The sequence below is a fragment of the Panthera leo genome, chromosome D4, assembly GCF_018350215.1.
Source record: "Panthera leo isolate Ple1 chromosome D4, P.leo_Ple1_pat1.1, whole genome shotgun sequence".
In the NCBI taxonomy this organism is placed as follows: Eukaryota; Metazoa; Chordata; class Mammalia; order Carnivora; family Felidae; genus Panthera; species Panthera leo.
In genome coordinates, this window is record NC_056691.1 from 55575603 (window position 1) to 55601082 (window position 25480).

Below are 25480 nucleotides of genomic sequence, written 5' to 3' on the forward strand. Positions count from 1 at the left end.
GTTGACTCAGTTAGCGGTGTGTACAACTCTTGATCTTGGAGTTGTGAGTTCAAGCCCCACTTTAGGTGCAGACATTGCTTAAAAATAAAATCTATTTATGTTCATTTTTGAGAGAGAGAGAGAGTGTGAGTGCGAGAGGGGCAGAGAGAGAGAGGGAGAGAAAGTGTGGAGCCTGGAGTGGGGCTTAAGCTCACCCAATGCAGGGCTCGAACTCACAAACCCTGAGATTGTAAGTTGAGCTGAAGTCAGATGCTTAATCAATTGAGCTATGCAGGTGCCCCCAAAATAAAATCTTTTTTAAAAATGGAGGAGGTGGTGGTGCCTGGGTGGTTCAGTCAGTTGAGCATTGGACTCTTGATTTTGGCTCAGGTCATGATCCCAGAGTTGTAGGATTGAGCCCTGTATCTGGCTCTGTGTTGAGGATGGAGCCTGCTTGAGAGTCTCCCTCTTAAACAAACAAACAAACAAACCATCAAATAAATAAATAAATTTTAAAAATGGAAGGGGTGGTAGCCAGAATACAGCTATGCCTTAGTATTTTTTTCTTTAAAGTTCCTATTTAAAGGGGCGCCTGGGTGGCTCAGTCAGTTAGGTGTCTGACCGCCTCAGGTCATGATTTTGCAGTTCATGAGTTCAAGCCCTGCATCGGGTTCTGTGCTGACAGGTCAAAGCCTGGAGCCTGCTTCAGATTCTGTCTCTCCCTCTCTCTCTGCCCCTCCCCCACTCTCTCTCCCTCTGTCTCAAAAATAAAAAAATTAAAAAATTAAAAAAAGTTCCTATTTATGGATCATTTACCATATGCTAGTAACGCTGTATGTAGATGATCTCATTTAATATTTACAGTTGTTTAAGTTAGTTGTAATTAATCCTCTATTACAGAAGCTGATGAATAAGGAATGGATAATGTAAATCGTGGAGCCAGGATTGGAACTTAAGATCTTTTCAATCTCAAAATTCTAAATGTATGGAACTCTCATAGCATCCTGACTTTTCTAGGAAATGTTTCAGCAGTTATCACAGGAAGAGCCTTCCCAAGAGAAATAGGTATTCTAAATCACCGGGATTTAAGACTGTCTCCCATCTCACTTCACTTATGATTAACTTAAAAGTCCCTCATTTCCAGGTTGGATCTTCAAGCTGAAAGGAACTGTAGGGGGTCAAGGTCCAAGTTCAACCACAGTATTTCTTTTTAAGATTTTATTTTTAAGTAATCTCTACACCCCAGGTGGGGCTGGAACCCACAAACCCAAAATGAAGAGTTGCATGCTACACTGAGCTAGCCAAGCACCCTCACAGTATTTCATTTTACCAATAACTGAGGGATAGCCAGAGCACTTGCCCCAAATCACAGAGAAGGGCCAGGAACCCAGGCTCCGTCTGAGTTATTATTTCTCTCTTTATTTCCCACAACTTCCTCTTTGTAGTTAAGAAGAGAAGTAGAAGCTGGCCTATCTGCCTTCCCCATTTCTCGGATGGGAATCGCCCCCCCACCCCCACCCCGGGTGACACACTGCCCTCCAAGGACACACTAGTTTAAGGGCCCTGCAAAAGACGTGTCGGGACAATTGTTCCTGCCCATAAGTCCCATAAACTCAGCATATTCTTGTCAAGCACCTACTGAGTGCAGGGACGGCGGACTTTGTGTCACGGGGAGGGACCTGCAGAGGAACAGAGTTCGTCGGAGGATGGCTGCGAAGCCTGTGGATACACATACAGAGAGGAAGGGAAGGCGCTGGGCAACTCTAGGACCAGTGGTCCTTTCCCGGGAGCTCCCCAGGAATCGCGGCGTCGAGCCGCACAACCGTCATTTGGGGCCAAGGGCATCCCCTGTGGCTACCCTCCGCCCCCACAGCCTCTTAGCCCTTTAAGGGCGGGGGACACGCGTCAGCGTCACAAAGCGCCGCCACCGCGCCTGGTGGCGGAGAGCAGGCGGGGAAGGGGGAGGAGGAGGAGGAGGAGGAGGAGGAGGGAGAGCAGGGAGGGGGAGGGAGGGGCGTGCGCACGCGCGTCGGGCCGCCCGCCGCCGAGAGCCGCCCTCCCTCCCGGCGCGCGCCCCTCCTCCCTCTCACCCTCCCTCCTTCTTCTCGGCTCCGTCGCTCCCGCGGCGCGAGGCGCTCTAGCTCTTCTCCACCTCCTCCGTCGTCGCCCCTCCCCCCGCGCAGCCGCCGCCGTCGCCGCCGCCGCGAGACCCCAGCGCGCCGCGCTCCCCCCGCCCTCCGGCCCCGCGCGCCCTTCGGCCCCAGCAGCCCCTGAGGAGAACGAGAGGGCGAGCGAGCGCGGCGCTCCCGGGCCGGCTCGGCCCCCTCCCCTCACCATCGCCGGCCCTTTGCCGCCCTCCTCCGCTTCCACCCCTTCTCCCCCCCCCCCCCACCAAGTTGAGGCCCCCCCCGGGGGGGGGAGGCCCGGGACCGGGAGCGAATTCCCCTAACTCCTTCAGCCCCTCCCCCCACCTGGCCCGAGTGTGAGGAAAAGGGCCCGGTCCGGCCCGTGTCGTGTGTGAGGAGGACTCGGGCCGGCCCACGGGCCGTCTGGGGCCTGGTCCGGCCCGCCGGGTGTGTGAAGACAAGCCCGGTGCGGCCCGGGCGAGCACGAGCGGAGGGGAGGGGCCTGGTCCGGCCCGGCCGGTGCGAGAGGACTGGGGCTCCGGCCCGGCGCCGCCGCCGCCGCGATGGCCCAGCAGCAGATGACCAGCTCGCAGAAGGCCCTGATGCTCGAGCTGAAATCCCTGCAGGAGGAGCCGGTGGAGGGCTTCCGGATCACCCTGGTGGATGAGTCCGACCTCTACAACTGGGAGGTTGCCATCTTCGGACCCCCCAACACCCTCTACGAAGGCGGCTACTTCAAGGTACCCCCACCCCTCCCAGCCCTGACTTCCCCAGGCGGAGGCCTTGGCTCCCTGTCGCTTGCGGGGCCCAGAGTGTGAGCGCGAGTGTGTAGAGGGGGCTCCTCACCTCGACAGCCCCCTCCCCCCATCCGTGGAAGCAGGAAGGCCTTGCTCACCAAGTGCCTTTTCTTTGTCATGGGGGCGGGGGCGGGAGGCCAGACTGCACCGGGAAATAGGAAAGCCTCTCTGGCTAGGGTAGTGGCTACCGGCGGAGGAGGGCTGTCTTTGTTTTGTTTCCCCAGCTGAGGGTGTGTGGGAAGAAAGGTGGGCTTTCCTTTCTCGTCTTCCCATCCGAACCTTCCCCGCGCCGGCTGGAACTGCCCCAGAGGGCAGAGTGACCTGCACTTACTGGATTGGACCTTTCTTTTTTGGGGGGTGGGGGTGGGGGAAGGGTATTAGTCTGTCATTCCAGAGGCTGCCTAGTGACCTGACACTCTGAGGATTTGATGGGCTTCTTGCGTGGTGGTAGTTACAACTTTACATTCCAGTGGGCGGTAATGAATAGGACCCTAGGGGTGGTAAATAAGGGTGCCTGCGTTTTCTGGCCATTATCTTACTGGAGGGAACGCTGATTTAGCCCCCTTTCTGTTCTCCTTTCTCTGTTTACTTAATGGTGTTTCAAATGCCCTTTGTCCTCACCCTGCCACCAACTTTACTGCCCCCCCCCACCATGTAAAAATATCTGTAGACGGTGTAACGTGTACAGGAGATTGATCGTTTCCCACTTAAGAGAGACAAAATTGAAACGTTTTACCCAGGTGGTTAGCTTTAGCAGATGGGGTGGTCTCACAGATGAAAAGTATCATCTGAGGTGAGATGGTTTCACTGAGTAGGACTGTTCCATAGCCACCCCCGATTTAAGACGGTGGTTATTATCATTCCTGAATCCATTGATTTTCTTTTTTTTTTTTTTATTCCAACGTAAATAACTTGGAGGTATTGAGAGTTTTTTGTTTTTGTTTTTATTTTATCATTTTTGTGGGGGTGATCACGGACTGAAGGTGGAATGTTTCAAATGGTGGAGGCAGACAGGAAATTAGTGCTAAGGAATCCATTTAATTTTATTTCCAAAATTAAGTAAAATAGAGCAGTGTGAGTCAATCTTGGTTTGCTTTGAAGGGAGGGGCTGTCTTGGCATAAGTTTTAAGTGAGTATCTTAGTCATGTAGTTATGATGTACATTTTTAGGACTACCCAATTACTTTTGTTTTTCTATCCTTCTAAAGGTAGAAACTTCAGTGTCAGCTTTGAAATTGGGTCAACTTTGTAGAAAATGTGAAGAATTGACGGGGATGTTTAATATTCATGCCTGTGATAATCAGTGAATAGTGAAAATACATTTTTAGAGCAGCACCCTTACGAACTGTATGCTTAATCTTTTGTGGTCACCATACACTGTACTTTTTTAGATGCATGTATTAATGTACAAGTTATTAGTGACAAATTGAAGAAGGTATTGCTGTGTATGCTGGCTAAATTTAGTGGCATAAAGTTTAATTTCCATAAAGTGTCATTGTTTGGGGTAATGGATAGTCAAGGTGAGTGGGTACTAATTAGAATGATCTCCATCTCAGTGTTTAAAAAAAACAACTATGTGAAAGGAAATAATGGGCTGCAAATTGTATTTTTTGCTGAAAGAACAGGAAAAGGACTGTGGAGAATCCTCTCAGTTTGAAAGAAGTAGTATGGGGAGAGGATTCCCTACTGGAATTTTAACTTTAACTTTTAATTTTAAAATGTAGGATTCCCTACATTGATTTCAGTTAGGTGTTTTGTAATTTCAATCCTCTTTAGAAAGAATGGTTGAATTTCATTGTATATGTTAATTTCTTAATCTTCAATTATGATATTTTAAAATATGAAAATTCTTAGGTAGGTTTTATGTTTTAGTCTTGTGTGAGAATTTTGTCAATTTTGTTTTCTTATACTTTATTCCTTATTGTACGGCTCTTTATCCCAAAAGTCTTTCATTGGAAAAAGTCAAAGTTATGGTCATGAGCAGTTGACACTTGTGATAGGTCTAAAACCATTGTTTTTTATTTCACTGCTTTTGTCTTAAAACAAGGCTTTTAGTGTGTTCCACTACAGCTGCAGTTAAAAGTTGGCACAGACCTTTTTCTACCACTATTCTCCCTTATCAGATAGTTCTTGAACATTTAGTATAATTTATTTTCAAGTTAAATTCTTTTTTCTATTTTGGATTGTAGTTTCTGAAGGCAATGGAACCACCATTCTTTAAATTTTTCATGTTACTCCTTTAACTTTTACATATTAATAGGCTTCTTACTGATCTTTTTCACCGTGAAATAGTTGGCTCCAGTCTGTTCTAACTATGGCATCTGTTGTGGTAGAGACTTGTGAGACCTGTATTTCACAAATTTATTTTGGATTCATGTTGTCTTTTTTAAATCTCTCAAGTCTGTGATTCTTAGCTTTGGGCGGGCGGTGGGGGGGGTGTTGGATGTATGATAGGCATAGGTAGTTTCTTGTGCCTGTTTTTCTGGATATTCTAAAATCTTTCTTGGCCTTGTTTTTTGTCCAGTTTCTTGGTCTCTTAGACTTACTGAGTGAACTTCTTTGCTGCTTCGACTTTTTCCTCTAGGGATCAATCATTACAAAACACAAAGTAGAATATAGCTTAGAATAGAGAATACCTCTGAACGTAATTTTGCTACTGTGGAGCAAGTTGGAATTTTATTGTCAATGGAAGAATAAATTGTTGATCAAGTGAGCAGTTAATGATGACTTTTAACAAGTTTACCTCATTCCTTTAAAAAGTACTGTCTTGGGGCGCCTGGGTGGCTCAGTCGGTTAAGTGTCCGACTTCAGCTCAGGTCACGATCTCGTGGTCTGTGAGTTCGAGCCCCGCGTTGGGCTCTGGGCTGATGGCTCAGAGCCTGGAGCCTGCTTCCAATTCTGTGTCTCCCCCTCTCTCTGACCCTCCCCTGTTCATGCTGTCTCTGTCTCAAAAGTAAACATTAAAAAAATAAAATAAAAAAAAATAAAAAAAAATAAAAAGTACTGTCTTTTCAAGTAACTCCTGTTAATGATCATAACTTAGAATGGCTTCTTTGGGCTAGAACCTCCTTGGAACTCCTGCATTATTTATCTGAAAGCATGGTAGCAGTGAGTCTAGAGATCAGAAAGTGAGAGTGCCTAAGGGGGAACCTGGCTGTCACGGTTGGTAGAAAATGTGACTCTTGATCTCAGAGTTGTTGAGTTCAAGCCCCATGTTGGGTGGAGAGATTAAAAAAAGAAAGATAGTGCCTCTTTCATGAGGTGTGTAACATAAAAGTTTAAATGATACAGAAAACTTAAAATATTGCAGTTAACCTTTTGTAGTTTTAATTTTATTCAGTATTTGAGAGTGAAATATAGGTGCCTTCCATTTGTAGAAAACTTCAAACTGATAATTTACAAAGTACTATATACTCAAAATTTTCTTTAGTAGGAGCTTCTTTATCAGACTTAACACTTGATTTATATTAAAGAAACTTAAAAAAAATTTTTTTTAAGCTTGAGAGAGAGAGAGAGAGAAGGAGACACAGGATCTGAAGCAGGCTCAGCAGAGAGCCTGATGCTGGTCTCGAACCCATGAACTGTGAGATTACCACCTGAGCTGAAGTTGGATGCTTAACCGACTGAGCCACCCATGCGCCCCTAAAGAAACTCTTCAATGATGGTTTTTAAAATAATGGCTATGCATTATTTTCATTTGTTCTAGAATAAATGAATCTATTTTTTGCCCCCCTCAGAAAAAACAAAACAACAACAACAACAAACCTTGCCAGGCTTACCTTTAGTGCCTGGCAGTGCCCTTCCGATTATAGCATACTCTATTTTGTGACTCTAATTTTTTCTTTTCCTTTTTTTTTCCTTTATCGTTTATTCATTTTTAAAAGAGCATGAGCAGGAGAGGAGCAGGGAAAGAGGGAGACATGGAATCTGAAGCAAGCTCCAGGGTCTGAGCTGTCATCACGGAGCTCTACTTGGGGCCAGAACCCACAAACTGTGAGCTCACAACCTGAGCCGAAGTTGGACGCTTAATGGACTGAGCCACCCAGGAGCCCCTGTGACTAATTCTTAATATAAAGTTGAAACAGTTATTTTAAGACAGTGATTCTTGGGGTGCCTGGGTGGCTCAGTTGGTTAAGTGCCCCACTCTTGATTTTGGCTCAGGTCATGATCTCACAGTTAATGAGTTTGAACCCTGCATCAGGCTCCACAGTGATCATGAGGAGCCTGCTTGGGATTCTCTCTCTCTGCTCTTTCTATGTGCACGGGCTCTCTCTCCCAAAATAAATAAGTAAACCTAAAAAAGGGAAGACATTGATTCTTAGTCTTTTTGTTATATGGATCCCCTTGAGAAACCATTTTCTTTGGGAAAACATTAGCACATATAAACTGGCTTGCATGCATTTTCTTTTTCTTTTTTTAAAGTAGGCTCTGCACCCAAAGTGGGGCTTGAACTCATGACCGTGGGATCAGGAGTCAGATTCTCTACCAACTGAGTCAGCCAGACACCCCAGTTTGTATACATTTTCAGAGGGTTAACTAACAGGTTAAGAATTCCTGTTTTAAAGGATTTGGATAGGCAACTTAACAATTAACTTTAAAATTATAAGCATAGTGCTTTTTTTTTTTTTTTTAAAAAAAAACAGTTGTATGATGAGTCTGTCAATATCTCAATTCTTAATTGTTTCTCAGTCACTTTGAGAATGAGTACCTCTTAGTGCTTTTAGCTGTAACCTTTTCTGGAAGTTGAACTTGTCTTGAGTGCTGAGTGAACTAAGGCAACACTATAAATGGAAACATAGTTAATGTCTAGTGGTTTGGGGCACTACTGTAGTAAATTTAGTAGTTTTAGTGTTCCTCCCACCACCTCCCCCCACCATGGCATAAGTATAGCATCTCCGTATTTATTTTATTTTTTAATGTGTTTATTATTTATTTATTTTTAAATGTTTTTATTTATTTTTGAGACAGAGAGAAACAGAGCATGAGCAGGGGAGGGGCAGAGAGAGAGGGAGACACAGAATCTGAAGCAGGCTCCAGGCTCCGAGCTGTCAGCACAGAGCTCGATGCGGGCCTCGAACTCACGAACCGTGAGATCATGACCTGAGCCGAAGTCAGATGCTCAACTGACTGAGCCACCCAGGCGCCCCATTGTGTATTTATTTTTGAGAGAGAGAGAGGGAAACCCAGAATCTGAAGCAGGCTCCAGGCTCTGAGCTGTCAGCACAGATCCCGACGTGGGGCTCGAACCCACGAACTGTGAGATCATGACCTGAGCTGAAGTCGGATGCTTTAACTGACTGAGCCACCCAGGTGCCCCAGTATTTTTTTTTTTTTTTAATGTTTATTTTTTATTTTTGAGAGAGGGGAGGGGCAGAGAGAGGGGGACAGAGGATCTGAAGTGGGCTCTATGATGACAGCAGCAAGCCTGAGTAGGGGCTCGAACTCACACTGTGAGATTGCAACCTGAGCCAAAGTTGGCTGCTCAATGCACTGAGCCATCCAGGTGCCCCGCATCTCAGTATTTTATAGAATATTTTTTTACCATATTAAGCTGATTCCAAGATGGTTTTTTTTCCTCTTTTTTTTAGTTTTTAACTTGTTGGAAATTGGGATGTGTCTTAAAATCCGTGAAGTCTTTTTTTTGTTGTTGTTTCTTTAATGTTTATTTTTGAGAGAGAGCACAAGTATACAAGCGAGCTTGGGGGAGGAACAGAGAGAGAGGGAGTAGAGGATCTGAAGCAGGCTCTCTGCTGTCAGTGCAGAGCCTGATGCGGGGCTCGAACTCACCAACCATGAGATCATGACCTGAGCCAGAGTCAGATGCTTAACCAACTGAGCCACCCAGGCACCCCCATGAAGTCTTAAATCCCATCAGCCAGGTGGCACTTGAGAGCTAGTTGTGAGAGAACTTCCCATTGAAATCTTGTAATAAATTTTTTTTTGAATGCTAGCATCAGTGTCTTAAATATGATAAAATAAGTATAGTTTCTTTTTGAATGAAGAATTTGAGCCCTAGTTAATACTTTGTTTGCAGCATGTTGATTCTTGTGTTTCAGAGATTTGTGTTAGTAAATAATACTGAGTATTCATCAAAGGCAAAGCACTGTATGAAGAGTAACTTATAGAGAGTAAGGAAAGTGTTAGGATAGGTAACCTTAGACCTTATATGAATAATCTTAAAAATCTTTGTGTAGACTTTAAAATATGAGGTGTAGGTATTATTCACACAATTGTAAATGGTAATTTAAATCAAACCTTTTATTTTTATTATTATTTTTTAAGGCACTGTTTTATTTTTATTATTTTTTAATGTTTATTTTTTAGATAGAGACAGAGTGTGAGCAGGTGAAGGGCAAAGAGAGAGGGAGACACAAAATCTGAAGCAGGCTCCAGGCTCTGAGCTGTCATCACAGAGCCTGATGTGGGGTTCCAACACACAAACTTTGAGGTCATGACCTGAGCTTAACTGACTGAGCCACCCAGGCGCCCCTATTTTTATTATTTAAAAAAATATATATTAGTTTATTTTTGGGAGAGCACAAGTGAGGGGGGGGTACAGAGTGAGGGGGAGAAAGGATCCTAAGTGGGCTCTTTGCTGACAGGCTTGACAGCAGCAAGCCCCATGTGGGGTTTGAACTCCTGAACCATGAGATCATGACCTGAGACAAAGTCAGACACTCAACCGACTGAGCCACCCAGGTGCCCCTAAATCAAACCTTTTAAAGTTTGGAGGCCCATTAGAGCATTTGTCAACATAATGACAATCTGTCATGATAAAACGTCTGTTCCATCTTTGCAATTTAGTATTACTAATCCTAGTTTAAGGTTCCAGAAGAACCTGTCTTGTGGGGAGACAAGTGAAATAAAGGAGGCCATCTAACAAATTGGTCCAACTCTGTTAGTTAGGGGGAAATAGCAGGAAGAGTTATAAATTCAGGGTTTAGGACTACAGAATTCCACCTTGCTGAAAGGTCATAGTTAAAAGATCTAATTCTTTTATGTTCCTGAACTTCTTTTGGACTGTTTCACATACAACTACAGAGATGTTAGAGCAAGACTGAGCCTCTTTGGATGTGTTCTGTCAACACAGAACTATTTTATTTCAACTTTATTCAGTAAGAAATTTGTTATTCAGAGTTTATGCTTATGTACCTTTAAGTGAGGTGATTCTGAAGTGAAAGGAATGATAGATACGAAATTAAAGAGATAATTTTAGTTCAGATTCCCAAGGTTTGGTATATAAATATTATTCCATATTAAAATTGGAAAACTCAGATTTTGGGATACATATTTAAGGTTTGTAGACAATAGTCCACTTTAAATACTATACTTGATTTGTTTTAATAACAAATATAAAAATGTTTTTGTTATAACATAAATAGTAAATTGAATTACTGTTGTGAACCTGTTGGCAAGGTAAGTAGAATGAATACTTAAAACATATTAAAAACCAAGCACACAAATGTACTAAAAACTTTGAATGCCATATCTAATTGTGGATACACACTACTAAGTACTGTATTATAGATATTAGTACCTAACATTTATTGAGGCTTACAATGTGCCACATCCTTTATAGGAGTATTTCATAATCGTGTGAAGTGTGGTTACTGTTACTTTCATATAGGGAGAATGAGTCATAGCTCATTTAAGTTGTCCAGGGGTCTTCAGCTAGAAAGTTTTAATACCAAATTGTAGTACCAGACTGCTGGACTCTGAAGCCTGTTATTCTTTTACTGAGATCTTTTGCCACTTAGGATATGTTTGAAGGTATAAAAGTGGAGCTTTAAGAAAATCAAATTTATGGGGGTGCTTGGGTGGCTCAGTCGGTGAGTATATCTGACTTGATTTCAGCCCAGGTTGTGGTGTCCCGGTTCATAGGGTCGGCCCCTGACGGGTTTTGCACCGTGAGCGCAGAGCCTGCTTCGGATTCTTTCTGTCCCTTGCTCTCATTTGCCCATGTGTGCATGTGCTCTCAGAATTGGTAAGTAAATATTGTAAAAAAGAAAATCAGAGTTACAGAGTTTTTATAAGGAACTATTTAAAATTTTACTTAAGTTTAAAGGTCACAAGGATAATATCTGCCCCTCCAAATTATGGGTCAAGATTGTTATGATGACATTGGTTTATATCTTAAGTTCACTGGAAAAAGGAGATTTTTTTGTTTTTGGATTACTTCAATTAGAGAATGATAAATCCTGTTGCAGAATGATTTTTTTTTTTTTAATTGGCAAAACTGTTCCTTTAATAGTAACTTTCTAATTACTTTAAGGGGCCAGTGGGTTAGTGCCACTGTTGAGAAATAGAAGTCTGAGAAAACTACTTTTGGGATTAGAAATGATACTATATCTCTCACAGAAATGATGGTGGGAGGATGATAGGAGTTACATTTCTTTTTTTTTTTTTTTTTTTTTTGATGATTTTTAAAAAATTTACATCCAAATTAGTTAGCATGTAGTACAACAATGATTTCAGGAGTAGATTCCTTAGTGCCCCTTACCCATTTAGCCCATCCCCCCTCCCACAACCCCTCCAGTAACCCTCAGTTTGTTCTCCATATTTATGAGTCTCTTCTGTTTTGTCCCCCTCCCTGTTTTTATATTATTTTTGTTTCCTTTCCCTTATGTTCATCTGTTTTGTCTCTTTAAGTCCTCACATGAGTGAAGTCATATGATTTTTGTCTTTCTCTGACTAATTTCACTTAGCATAATACCCTCCAGTTCCATCCACGTAGTTGGAAATGGCAAGATTTCATTCTTTTTGATTGCCGAGTAATACTGCATTGTACATATATATACCACATTTTCTTTATCCATTCATCCATCGATGGACATTTGGGCTTTTTCCATACTTTGGCTATCGTTGATAGTGCTGCTATAAACATGGGGGTGCATGTGTCCCTTCGAAACAGCACATCTGTATCCCGTGGATAAATGCCTAGTAGTGCAATTGCTGGGTCGTAGGGGGAGGATTTACGTTTCTTAATGCAGTATTGGCTTATACTTTTATTTATTATTATTTTTTTAATGTTTGTTTATTTTGAGAGAGAGCAAGCAGGGGAGGGGCAGAGGGAGGCTGAGAGAGAGGATCCCAAGCAGGCTCTGTGCTGTCAGTGGAGAGCCTAATGCGAGGCTGCATCTCATGAACTGTGAGATCTCTCATGAACTGAGATAATGACCTGAGCCAAAATCAAGGGTCCTACACTTAACCAACTGGGCCATCCAGGCGCCCCATGATTTATGCTTTTGAAATAATAATGCCTATGAGAAAGAATGAAATACGGCCTTTTGTAGCAATGTGGATGGAACTGGAGAGTTATGCTAATTGAAATAAGTCACATAGAAAAAGACAGATACCGTATGTTTTCACTCTTATGTGGATCCTGAGAAACTTAACAGAAGACCATGGGGGAGGGGAAGGGAAAAAAAAAGTTAGGGAGGGAGGCAAACCATAAGAGACTCTTAAAAACTGAAAATAAGCTGAGGGTTGATGGGGGGGTGGGAGGGAGGGGAAAGTGGGTGATGGGCATAGAGGAGGGCACCTGTTGGGATGAGCACTGGGTGTTGTATGGAAACCAATTTGACCATAAATTTCATACTAAAAAAATAATAATAATGCCTTAGGGGCACCTGGGTGGCTTAGTCTATTGAAGTCTAGCTTTGGCTCTGGTCATGCTCTCATGGTTCTTGAGTTCTAGCCCCGTATCAGGCTCTCTGCTGTTAGTGCCTGCTTGGGTTTGTTCCTCTGTCTCCCTCTCTCTCTGCCCCTCACCTGTGTTGTCTCTGTCTCTGTCTCTGTCTCTCTCTCTCTCTCAAAAATAAATAAACATTAAAAAAAAAACCCTAAAGCACAATGCTGTAATACTTTTCTTACTATATTCAAGCACCATAGGAAACTTGAGCGGTTTAAGGTTAAAACTTTTTTTGTTCCTTCATTTGAGTGTTAAAGTGATATATTCCTACTTCTAGCATCTTTATTTTTTTTTATTTTTTTATTTTTTTTAGCATCTTTAGATTAGTACCATAGTTTTCATCTGTTCTGTGTCTGCATTTCCAACTTTCATAATTCATTATTTATCTGCTTTGCTGTATTTGCTTCATGGGCAGCTGATGTTTAATTTGAGGGATAAATTCCATGAATTTATCCTAATTTATCCCAATATCCTAATTTATACTAAGTGTGCCTCACTTAGTAACACACATAGTAATTCAGATTGTAAATATTGAATAATTACTGTCTTGTTGAAAATAACCGTAGCCTCATTTATAAAATAATATTAAGAATTGGCAAAGTTATAGCAGTTGGGGCAATATGTAGCAATCCTTTGTAGAAATAGAATAACTTAAAAAATTTAGAAACCAGGGGCACCTGGGTGGCTCAGTCAAGGTTAGGCGTCCTACTCTTGATTTTGGCTCAGGTCATGATCTCATGGTTCATGAGTTCAAGAGTTGGCCACTCAGCTGACTGAGCTACCCAGGCACCCCACACATGTCATTTTTGATTCAAAAATAGTATTACTCAGGTTATTTACCCTATTTACCAAGTTGAATCTCACTGAATCAGTTTTGGATATTAAATGCAACAAAGTAAAGCCCACACTACAGAGAAGTAAAGATTAGCCACTAACAAAGACAGTATGAAGTTGTACAATAAGCTTTGAAAGCAATTCTCAAAAAATTCTGAATTGTTTGAGCACTGTGGGCGTAGCATTGTTGGAGTGGGTATATAGCCAGCCTCCTGAGGTATTTGCTCTGGAGGGGGCAAAGCTTATTTGAATTCTGGTAGTTGAGTTTAAAAAAAACAAATCAAAACACTTATTACTTAGGCCCATCTTGATCTTAATCACTCAACTGCCATTTCCCCCATTGGCTAAACAAAGATAATGATGTCTTCAAGCTGTTAAGGACTAAGCCCTGTGGAAAAACTTCAGTGCTAATGTTAAACAACAACAACAACAAAAAGTATAACTATGTCCTCAGGGTTCCCACCCTTAGTTCTTTGGAATTTGTTAATCATATTTCAACATTTACTCCGAATAAGAATGACAAAATTGGCTACACAAAGAAAGAAATGTCTTATTGAAGGTATGGAAATTATGTAGAATTTAGATTTGAGATTCAAAGAATCTTGTATTAAAAGGGCTTTAAAATGAGTGTACTTCCTGAGTTTTGAATTAAATCTCCACCTTATGTAACTTTTTTCTGAAAATTTTTTTGTTGATAAATTATGGAATAAGTTATGTACAGAAAGGTTCCTTAAATTAAAAGTAGTACTAGTAAGTGGTAAAACTGGAAAAGTTACTTGAGGATGTGTAAGTATTGTATTAAGGAAATCAGTTATTTCTAACTTAAAAAATTTTTTTTCTATTATCAAATTGTGATCTTAGATTATGAGCTCTTTAAGAAATGCCACTGGAGGGGTGCCTGGGTGGCTCAGTTGGTTGAGCGTCCAACTTGACCTGATTTCGGCTCAGGTCATGATCCCAGGGTGGTGGGATTGAGCCCAGCCTCGGTTTGAGATTCTGTCTTTCCCTCTGCCCCTTTCCCCTGCTTTTACTCGCTCTCGCTCTCACTCTCTCTCAAAATAAAAATTAAAAAATAAAAAAAAGAAATGCCACTGGATCTTTGAATTTCCTTAGCATTTGCCATAGGACCTAAAAGATAAAAGAATAAATGCTTATCTTTCGGGGAGTCACATCCTTTGAGAATGGCAGCCCCCCCCTTCCTCCAAATTCTGCATGCAATTTCGAGGAATTACTGGTATCTGAATTTTCTCCATAGACCTTAAGTGATTCAACCTGTAGTCTAGGACATGTGGTAAACTAAAGTGGCTAAGTATTTGGACTGCTCAGTTACTTTAGTTGTGCTTTCCCTTTTGGGAAGAAATTGCATTTTATTTGGATTTTGACGTTTTATCTATAGTTGCCAGGTTGTCTCAATTAGATCTAATGTTCTTGATGACTGAAGTTTTTTTTTAAGTGATTTTTTTTAAGTTTATTTACTTATTTTGAGAGAGAGAGAGAGAGAGAGAGAGAAGGCTCTAGTTGGGGAGGGGCAGAGAGAGAGGGAGGGAGAATCCCAAGCAGGCTCTGCATTGTCAGCATAGAGCCTGATGTGGGGCTTGAACCCGCAAACTGTGAGATCGTGACTTGAGCCAAGGTTTGATGCTTAACCAACTGAGCCACCCAGGCATCCCGTGATGACTGAAGATTAGCTAAAAATTAAGATTGAAATCTTGGTTATATAGTATTATAGCAAATGATAATCTTTGTGTAGGGCTCCTCTTATAATGTAAATACTATAAAACTTGTTTAGAAGAGGTTAAGAATTTTAGAACAGTGATAGTGAGAGGCATTAATTACCAAAACCTGCCAACCATAGCAACCTGGACCTCTGTAGTCTCATGAAGATAAAGATTGCTAAGCCTCATGTGGAAAATTAAAAGAAATAAAACAAAATAATTAAACCCAGTTCTGTTTTGGCCTTTTTAGAGTATCAGAAGACATTAAAAAGAAATTTTAAAAGTAGAAGTGCATTTTGGAATTTCTTATAAAGTGGAGGATTTTAAAAGAGCGACTATAAATGTTATGAATATTCTTATGGGGTTCTTGATGCTTTAAAAAATAATTAGAAGACTACATTTTTTTTTTTTTTTAATTTTTTTAATGTTTATTTATTTTTGAGACAGAGCACGAACGGGGGAGGGGCAGAGCGAGAGGGAGACACAGAATCAGAAGCATGCTCCAGGCTCTGAGCCATCAGCCCAGAGCCTGACGTGGGGCTCGAACTCACAGACCATGAGATCGTGACCTGAGCTGAAGTCGGACGCTTAACCGACTGAGCCACCCAGGCGCCCCAGAAGACTACATTTTTTAAAGCTCTGCTTGTATTTTGATAATACTCTATGTGCATGCATTTTGTTAATAATTTTGGTAAAGTTTAGCCAAATATGTACCTATATTTTTCTTTCCCCCAATATACATAAAGTTTCCTAAATAAAAGATTAACTATATCTAGCATGTACTGTTTACATATATACCTTGAATAAATTAATTATTAACAAGGTGGAGTAGGGAGGGAACTTTTAAAGTAGGTTAAATTTCTGTGGTGTGTGAATTATTATAAACTCTTCTGGGTTATTGTTTCAGCTACCAAATAAGTCCTAAAGTGTGTACATCTTTAATTAGACCTTAATTTTTTGCCTTCCTGTTAGACATTTCTGCTAGTATGGCTTTTTTTTTTTTTAAATTATGTTTTAATTATACTAAAAACTTAAACACTAAACTGGTCTCTACCTTTTTTCATAAGCCTCTTTTGTATTCACTTTCCTGGATATTTGACTGACACTGTCTACCCAACCACACGAGCCTAGAAGCTGGAAATCGTTTAAGATGATTTCTGCTTCCTCTTTTCACATATCCAATTATTTTTAGTACCTCATGTCTCTGGTATTTAGCCCCTCCTTTTCATTCCTGCTGCCACCATGTAAGTTATACTCAGTTGTCACTCAGACTGTGACAGTAGCCTCTTTACTGTCTTATGCCCCTCCAGTGTATGATGCTCCTAGAATAACCTTTCTAAAGTTCTTTTCTTTTTAGTTTTTTTATTTTTTTATTTTTGAGAGAGAGAGAGAGAGAGAGAGAGACAGACAGACAGACAGTGAGTGGGGGAGGGGCAAAGAGAGGGAGATACAGAATCCTAAGCAGGCCCCAGACTCCAGGCTGTCAGCACAGAGTCCAGCTTGGGGCTCCAATTCACAAACCGCGAGATCATGACCTGAGCTGAAGTCGGACACCTAACCAACTGAACCACCCAGGCGCCCCTCTTTCTAAAGTTCTAATCTGGGGCGCCTGGGTGGCTCAGTCGGTTGAGCGGCTGACTTCGGCTCAGGTCACGATCTCGCGGTTGGTGAGTTCGAGCCCCGCGTCGGGCTCTGGGCTGATGGCTCAGAGCCTGGAGCCTGCTTCCGATTCTGTGTCTCCCTCTCTTTCTGCCCCTCCCCCGTTCATGCTCTGTCTCTCTCTGTCCCAAAAACAAATAAACGTTAAAAAAAATTTTGTTAAAAAGAATAAATTCCTTAAAAAAAAATAAAAAGTAAAAAAAAATAAAATTCTAATCTGACCTGTCTCCACCATCAAAAAAAAAAAAAAAAAAAAAAGAAAAGAAAAAGACGCTATCTTCCACAAAATGAAGTAAAAATTTCTTTGTGTGACATACAAAGCCCTTCATGATCTGGTTCTTACTTTTTCAACTGTATTTCCAGTTCTTGCTCCATAGGTAATTTTTGTTTAATTTTTTTTTTTTTTTTTAAGTTTACCTAAGCAATCTGTACTCCCAACATGGGATTTGAACTCATGACCCTGAGATAAGAGCTCCACCAACTGAGTCAGCCAGGCAGCTCTCCATAGATAATTTTTGACAGTGCCATTGCCTAAGCTATTTATCTGTCTGGAATGCCCTTTTCAACTTTTCTCTTGTTCTCTTTAGTCCAGGGAACTCCAGCTTCTATTTTAAAACCCCATTCACTATGAATGACCTGAAAATTTCTTGGGTTCACCCCCTCTAACCTACACTCTTCCCAATTAGACTGTTTTAAGGTAAACTTAGATATCCTATTCTTTGATCTGTAAATACTGGAGTCCTAAAAATATAAGTACTCTTTTTAAAAACATAATTGCATTATTCTTAATAATAATTCCTACACCTGAAACTAATGTAACATTATGTGTCAAATATACTCAATTAAAAAAAAATCCTTAATATCTAATATGCAGATTTCCCCAGTTGTCTCATAAACTTTTAAATTAGTTTGAATCAGGATCCCATAGAAAATCCACAATTACATTTGGTTGATATGCCTCTTAAGACTTTCTTAATCGATATATTATCCTTTCTCCTTTTTTTAAATGTTTGTTTTCAGTGTTTATTCATTTCTGAGGAGAGGGAGGAGCAGAGGCTGGAAACAGAGGATACAAAGCAGGCTCTTTGCTGATAGCAGAGAGCCGGATGCGGGGTTCAAACCAAAAAACCAGGAAGGAGATCATGACCCTAGCTGAAGTTGGATGTTTAAGAGACTGAGCCAGGTGCCCCTGCCTTTTTTTTTTTTTTTTTTTTTGATAACAGTTTTATTGAGATACAATTCATACACCATACAATTCACTTACTTAAATGTACAATTCAGTGTTCTTTTTTAGTATATTCACAAGAGTTTTACAACTCATGACAATCAACTTTAGAACATTTTCATCACCCAGAAAAGAAATTCCATACCCATTAGTTGTCACTCCTCATTTTTCCCCAAGCCTTAGGCAAGCAGTCTACTTTCTGTGACTATAGATTTGCTTATTCAACAAATGTACAGATTTACATTTCATATGAATGGAATCCTATAACATACAGTTTTCTGTGATTGGCTAATTTAGCATAATGTTTCCAAAATTCATATGTTGTGGCATGTATCAGTACTTCGTTTATTTTCATTGTTAAATAATGTTCCAGCGTATGAACATTTGAGTTGTTTTCTATTGAAAATAACATTGATATGAACATTTGTGTACAAGTGTCAATGTGGGCATATATTTTCATTTCTCTGAATTATTGGGTCATATAAGAACTCTGTATCATTTGAGGAACTCAGACTATTTTCCAAAGTGGTTGTACCATTTTATATTCCCACCAGCAGTGCTTGTGAGGTTCTAATTTCTGTAATCTTGACCAACACTTGTCTCTCTTTTTTTTTTAAACTTTATTTTTTGCCAATTGAATATATTTAACTGCTAAACTGCTGTCTTCACTTTTAAGGAATTCATTATTGTACTGGACTGGTAATAATTATGTTTTATTACATAGTAAAGGATATTATTATAATACTAAAAGTAATGGAAGGTTACTATGTTTCTAACACTGGTGGTCACCAGACATAGTCATGGGAAGTTCTAGCCCCAAACCTAGGTAGCCACTTATGTTTTCCACATTGTTTCTTCTCTGTTTAAATTCATAAAACTTCCCATGCAGGATCTAGTCATATCTCACCTCATATCTCATGGAGCTAAGTTTAGGTTAGTAAATTTGGTGGAGAAAAATACTAATTTCTTGATGGAGTGAAATCTGTTATGCAGGTATTATACAGGAATTTAAATTTTATAACATTAAAGATGTAATGAGGGACATTTATTAAGGGCATTAGTTTATTGTTTTTCTAGGAAAAAATTCAAGCAGCATGAAAGTCTTTCCCTTGAAAATCACTTAACTGTTTGACATGTGACCCTTCAGAAAAATATTCTATGCATGTACAAACATAACTATGCATTTTTAAACTATAATTTTAATTATACTTAAAAGCTTTTTCTGCATCTTGTTTTTAATTTTTTTTTTTTAACATTTTTATTTATTTTTGAGACAGGGAGAGACAGAGCATGAACAGGGGAGGGTCAGAGAGAAGGAGACACAGAATCCGCAACAGGCTCCAGGCTCTGAGCCGTCAGCACAGAGCCCGACGCGGGGCTCGAACTCACGGACTGTGAGATCATGACCTGAGCCGAAGTCGGCCGCTTAACCGACTGAGCCACCCAGGCGCCCCTCTGCATCTTGTTTTTAAACATAATAGTTTATTTTGGAGATCTTTCCACGATCAGTATTTGTGGATTGTCTCATTAATTGTAACTGTTGCACAATACTCCAGTTAAGGATATACTTTATTCAACTGTCTATTGATGGGCAATTAATCATTCTCAGGGTTTTTTTAATGTTTATTTTTGAGAAAGAGAGCGCACGCGCACAATTGGGAGAGGGACAGAGAGAGAGGGAGTCACGGAATCTGAAGCATGCTCCAGGCTCTGAGCTGTCAGTACAGTGCCTGACACTGGGCTCTAACTCACAAACCATGAGATCATGACCTATGCTGAAGTTGGACACTCAACTGACTGAGCCATCCAGGCACCCCAGTTTTTTACTCTTACAAGCAAAGCTGAAAAGGGACATTTTTACATATCTTTATATTTTTGTGAATAGATTGCCTGGATTAAAGGATATATGTATTTAAATTTTACTGGCCAAATTATCCTTCGGAAATACTAATTTTTATTCCATGATGTAATTTTTATGGGTATTGTCAAACTATAAAATTTGCAGTTCTGATAAATCAGCTTTTATGATGGTTGTTTCTCTTAATTGTCAATGAAATTTAGCTTACTTTCATGTCATTGGCCATTTGTAATGTATATGCAGGTTATCTATACTTGTCCTCTGCCCATTTTTGTTAGGTTTTGTTTTTATTTATTTTAACTAGGATAAAGGCTGTGTGCCTAAAGAAGGTTGCTTGTTGCAAATATTGTTCCCATGTGTCATTTATTAATGATGTAATTTAAAATATTAATTTGTGCTTACAAATCTACCCAAAGTTAAACATGAAGACAAGCATGGAGAAAATTGTATTTGTCACTGTCATGACAGTAGGCTAGAAGAATTTGTGGGGTTTAGAGTAAACTCTTCTAAAACATTGTCTGTGTGGATGATTCCTAGTCTGTGAACAAACTTGATACAAATAAGTTACAGGCTGATACAGAGTTACCTGTATTTTACTGCGAAAATGGTAGTAGCTCCTTTCAAAAAATAAAATGTTAATCCCCACTTATAATTCAACACGTTTATTATAGAAAGTTAAAAAAAATTTTTTTAATGTTTGTTTATTTTTGAGACAGAGAGAGACAGAGCATGAACGGAGGAGGGTCAGAGAGAGGGAGACACAGAATCTGAAGCAGGCTCCAGGCTCCAAGCTGTCACCAGAGAGCTGGACGTGGGGCTCGAACTCACGGACTGTGAGATCATGGCCTGAGCCGAAGTCGGATGCTTAACTGACTGAGCCATCCAGGAGCCCCTAGAAAGTTTTAAAAGTTCCTGAAGCTATAAAGAAAACGTCACTTATATTGATGTTACTTAGAAGTAATACTTTTTTTTTTTTTTAAACTAAGTTCTGTGCCCAACATGGGGCTTGAACTGTGACTCCGAGATCAAGAATTGCATGCTGTACGACTGAGCCAGCTAGGCACCCCTAGAAGTAATACTTGTAATACATTTTCTTCTGAATATGCTATAGTTCATCTCAAAAATCAGATACTGCGTATTCATTTTTTAAACTTAATATATTCTGAACATTTTCCCAGCTGTTATTTAACCTTTTCTCTCTTGTTGGACCTGGGGATTTATTTTCCTTTCTAAAAAATACTATCTTTTTTTTTCCTCCAGTTTATTTATTTGAGAGACAGACTGCGCCACACACATGAGTGATTGGAGGAGAGGCAGAGAGAGAGAATCATAAGCAGGCTCTGCTTATTTTCTAGAGGGCTAGGAAACCATTAAAGACTTGGCTACTATGCCTTGGTTTTACATAGTTATATATGGAAAGTTAATGGGATTAGATTAGCCAAAACAATTTTGAAAAAGAAGAGCAAAGCTAGAAAATTCATAATACCCAATTTTAAGATGCAGTATAAAGGAATACTAATCAAGAGAGTGTGATATATTGAACTAAAGAAACAGAATAGAGAACTGAGAAATAGACTTAAATATAGTCAACTGATTTTTTGACAAAGGTGCAAATAATTCATTGGAGAAAGGACAGTCTTTTCAACATATGGTGTTGCAAAAATTGCTCATCTGTATGTAAAGAAGTAAGCCTCAACCTATATAATGTATTTTATGCAAAAAGTAACTCAGCATGGATCATAAACCTAAATGTAAATCATAAAGCATTAAAACCCCTGGAAGAAAGCCTTGAGAAAAGTCTTCTTGACCTTGAGTTTGGCCGAGAGCTCTTAGATACAGCACCAGAGGCATGATCCCTGAAAAGAAAAAAATTGATGCAGTGAACTTCATCAAAATTTAAAACTATTTTCTGTGAAGGACACAGATAAAAGAATGAAAAGACAAGCCATGAACTGGGAGAATGTATTTGTAAACCACATATCTGAGAAAGAAATGAGAATATTCTGGGGAGGGACATGGGAATCTGGTGGGCGTTTCCAGGTGATTTTTTTTTTAAATTTTTTTTTAATCTTTATTTTTGAGAGAGAGAGAGAGAGAGAGACAGAGTGAGAGCAGGGGAGGAACAGAGAGAGAGGGAGACACAGAATCCGAAGCTGACTCCAGACTCCAAGCTGTCAGCCCAGAGCCTGACGTGGGTCTCGAACCCATGAACTGCGAGATCATGACCTGAGCCGAAGTCGGACGCTTAACCGACTGAGCCATCCAGGCACCCCTCCAGGTGATTCTGATGTAAAACAAGGTTCCTATTCTTGATATTCAGTGTGATTCTGTGTTTTGCTTTATAAGTAGAATGACTTTATGTTCCAGAGTTATATATTTATACATTTTTTTATTAGCCAAAAAAGAGGTACTTTAAAATTCACTGTTATGTTTATGTGACTACTCTACCACCAAGTACCACCTTCTCATGTAACCATGACACATACCTGTGAAATTATAACCAGAGGTTTTCTTTAAGCTTTGGAATTTTTATGTTAATAGCGTATATAATTTTTTCCCAAGGATTTTTCTATGTGATCTTTTTATTTTTTAGTTTACTTAAAAAAATTTTTTTTTAACCTTTATTTATTTTTGGGAGTGAGACAGAGCACGAGTGGGGGAGGGTCAGAGAGGGAGACACAATCTGAAACAGGCTCCAGCTGCTCATTGTCAGTACAGAGCTCCACCCAGGGCTCGAAGACCCATGAACTGCGAGATCATGACTTGAGCCCAAGTCCGATCTTAACTGACTGAGCCACCCAGGCACCCCTAATTTTCTTTAATTTTTTATTTTGAGAGAGCGAGTGAGTGTGCAAGTGCACAAACGGGAGGGGGGCAGAGAGAAGGAGAGACAGAATCCCAGGCAGGCTTCACGCCATCAGCACAGAGCCACATGTGGGGCTCGAACTCATGAACTATGAGAACATGATGCAAGCTGAAATCAAGATTCAGACACTTAACTGACGGTGCCACCCAGGCGTCCCTATATGATGTTCTTAATGAGTAGTTGATAGTTGTGATTTTTGTTCAGGCAAGGAAATTACTTCATAACATGTCTAATGTATTTCTGAAGCAGTAATTTAGTAAATGAGAACACTAGGAAAAAGTATTGCTAAGTTGAATATTTTAGCTTCTCATGTAATGCTCTACAAACACCTAGAGAAGGATTTGGGGCCTAGGTAAATCATCATTATGTTATTCTTATATATAATTAAAACTATAAATATTAACTTCAGAAATATGGAGAACATTTAAAGTTTGTTATTTTTGTTTATGTGTACTTTTGTTTACCAATATTGAGTGCTTACATGTGTCAGGCACTGTTGTAGGTGCCAAGGGTACAGTGAACAAAACCCTTGACTCATGGTGCTTATATTCTAGTGGGAGAGATAGACAATGACCAAAAAGTATGTGGCATCTTAGAAAGTGGTTAAGTGCTAAGGAGAAAAGAGTAAAATAGTTAAGTAGGGGTCTGAAGTTAGGAAGAGGATATTAAAAATTTTTGTGTGTGTGACAATTTAGATATTTCTGAAGAAATGTGACTTTTGGAATGTTATCATAAGGGGCAGAGTTAACTAACCATGAAGATCTGAAGAACATCTTACTTGAGAGCTAAAAAATAGTGTGTTGGGGCACCTGGGTGGCTTAGTTGGTTAAGCATCAGATTTAGGCTGAGGACATGCTCATGATTTTGAGCTCCACATGGGGCTTTCTGCTGTCAGCGTGAAGCCCGCTTCGGATCCTCTGTCTCCCCCCGCCCCCCTACTCCCCTCTGCTCCTCCCCTGCTCACACTCTCTCCCTCAAAAAAAAAAAAAAAAAAGAATAGTGTGTGTTATTTTTTGTTGTATGCCCTCGTGGGTTAATGAAGTAGAAGGCAGTGAGTAAAAAGTTGAATTATGTTTATTTTCTGTTGTAAAGGCTTGTAGTTAGACTTTTCTTTCTTTTTTTCTTTTTTTGGTAAGTGCTATTTAGTGCAACTAATTTCTTGGGTTTTTATGGGTTGTGATTTTAGTCCCTACAAGCAACTTTAGAGACTGAAGACTCAGGGTTAAAACTTAAAACTGTTCATATTTCCCAGTGGAGTTAGAGAGTAGGCATTATGTACTTTAGTGTTTAGTAACCCTTTGAGTTTTCTGCTAAATCTCATTCTTAATACAGAGGCATTATAATATAGTGATTAAAGTTTGGGCTTTAGAATAAGACAGCTAGGTTCTGGTTCTGAAACTGATCTTGGGCAAATTATTTAACCTCTGTAGGCCTTTAGTTTCTTCTGTAAAATGGGATGAAGGAATGTGGCATGTGCTTTGTTAGGAATACTGTGAGAATTAAGTATTATGTTAGTACATGTGAAGGTACTTAGAATGTGCCTGCTATGTGAAAAGCAGTCAGTAAATGTTAGTTGGTGTTAGTGTTAGCAACACTGTTTTGAGTGGTATTTTTCACTTTATAAGTAATAACATGTGCATCATGTAGGATGATATTAAATGAAAAGTTTTATTATGCCTACTACTCTATCCCTTCCCATATCCCTGGTTGTATTTCCCAGAGGTGGTGGTGGTTTTTTTTTCCATTTTTTCATTTAAAAAATTGTACTAACCACATAACATAAAATTTCCCATTTTAACCTTCTTTAAAAACATTTTTTTTTTCCTTAGGGGAACCTGGGTGGTTTAGTTGGTTTGGTGTCTGACTCTTGATTTCGGCTCAGGTCATGATTTCATGGTTCCTGAGATCGATCCCCATGTTGGGTTCTGTGCTGTCAGTGAGGAGCCTGCTTGGGATTTTCTCTTTCTCAAAATAAATAAACATTAAAAAAAAATTTTTTTTAAGTGGTTTCCACACCCAATGGAAGTCAGGACCCTGAGATTAATAGTACTGTGCTCTTCTTACTGAGCTAACCAGGTGCCCCCTTCCATTTTAGCCATTTTTAAGTATATACTTTAGTACTTAATACCATTAATTTTTGTACTTTAAAAGCAGTCTTTCTTTTTCTTTCTTTTTCTTTTTCTCTTTCTTTCTTTTTTTTTTTTTTTTTTTGCTATGGAAGATGATCACAAAATATCCACTTCCCCTCTGTTGAATATCTTCCCAATTTTCTAATAGCTTCTTAACTTTTAAATTGCTTGTATTGAGTTAAAAATTTTATAAAAATCAAAGTTTTACCTGTCTGTAGTTTAAAGAATTAAATGAGTTTTGCAAAGTTACTTCATAAAATAGTCCCCCAGACACTGCCTCTTCATTTCCATCACTCCACACAAAAGAACTTAAAATTCTTATAGCTGGGGCGCCTGGGTGGCTCAGTCGGTTAAACATCTGACTTCAGCTCAGGTCACGATCTCACAGTCCGTGAGTTCGAGCCCCGCGTCGGGCTCTGGGCTGATGGCTCTGAGCCTGGAGCCTGCTTCCAATTCTGTGTCTCCCTCTCTCTCTGCCCCTCCCCCGTTCATGCTCTGTCTCTCTCTGTCTCAAAAATAAATAAACGTTAAAAAAAAAAAATTCTTATAGCTGATCATTTTGGCATTAACCTCCTTAATACTGTGCTTCTATTACTACTCTC

General features: G+C 40.0%; 1 protein-coding gene across 2 annotated transcripts in view; it reads left to right on the top strand.

Moving 5' to 3' along the window:
• Nucleotides 1–2410: 2410 nt before the first annotated feature.
• UBE2R2 (ubiquitin conjugating enzyme E2 R2) overlaps nt 2411–25480 on the top strand; it is a 114355-nt gene continuing 91285 nt past the window's right edge. The window contains exon 1 of one of the 2 annotated variants that reach the window (XM_042912829.1): nt 2411–2845. In XM_042912829.1, coding sequence (XP_042768763.1) covers nt 2669–2845 — 177 coding nt within the window. In that variant the 5' untranslated portion in view covers nt 2411–2668. The remainder of the gene's footprint in view (nt 2846–25480) is intronic. The other variant, XM_042912830.1, reaches the window with a different exon arrangement.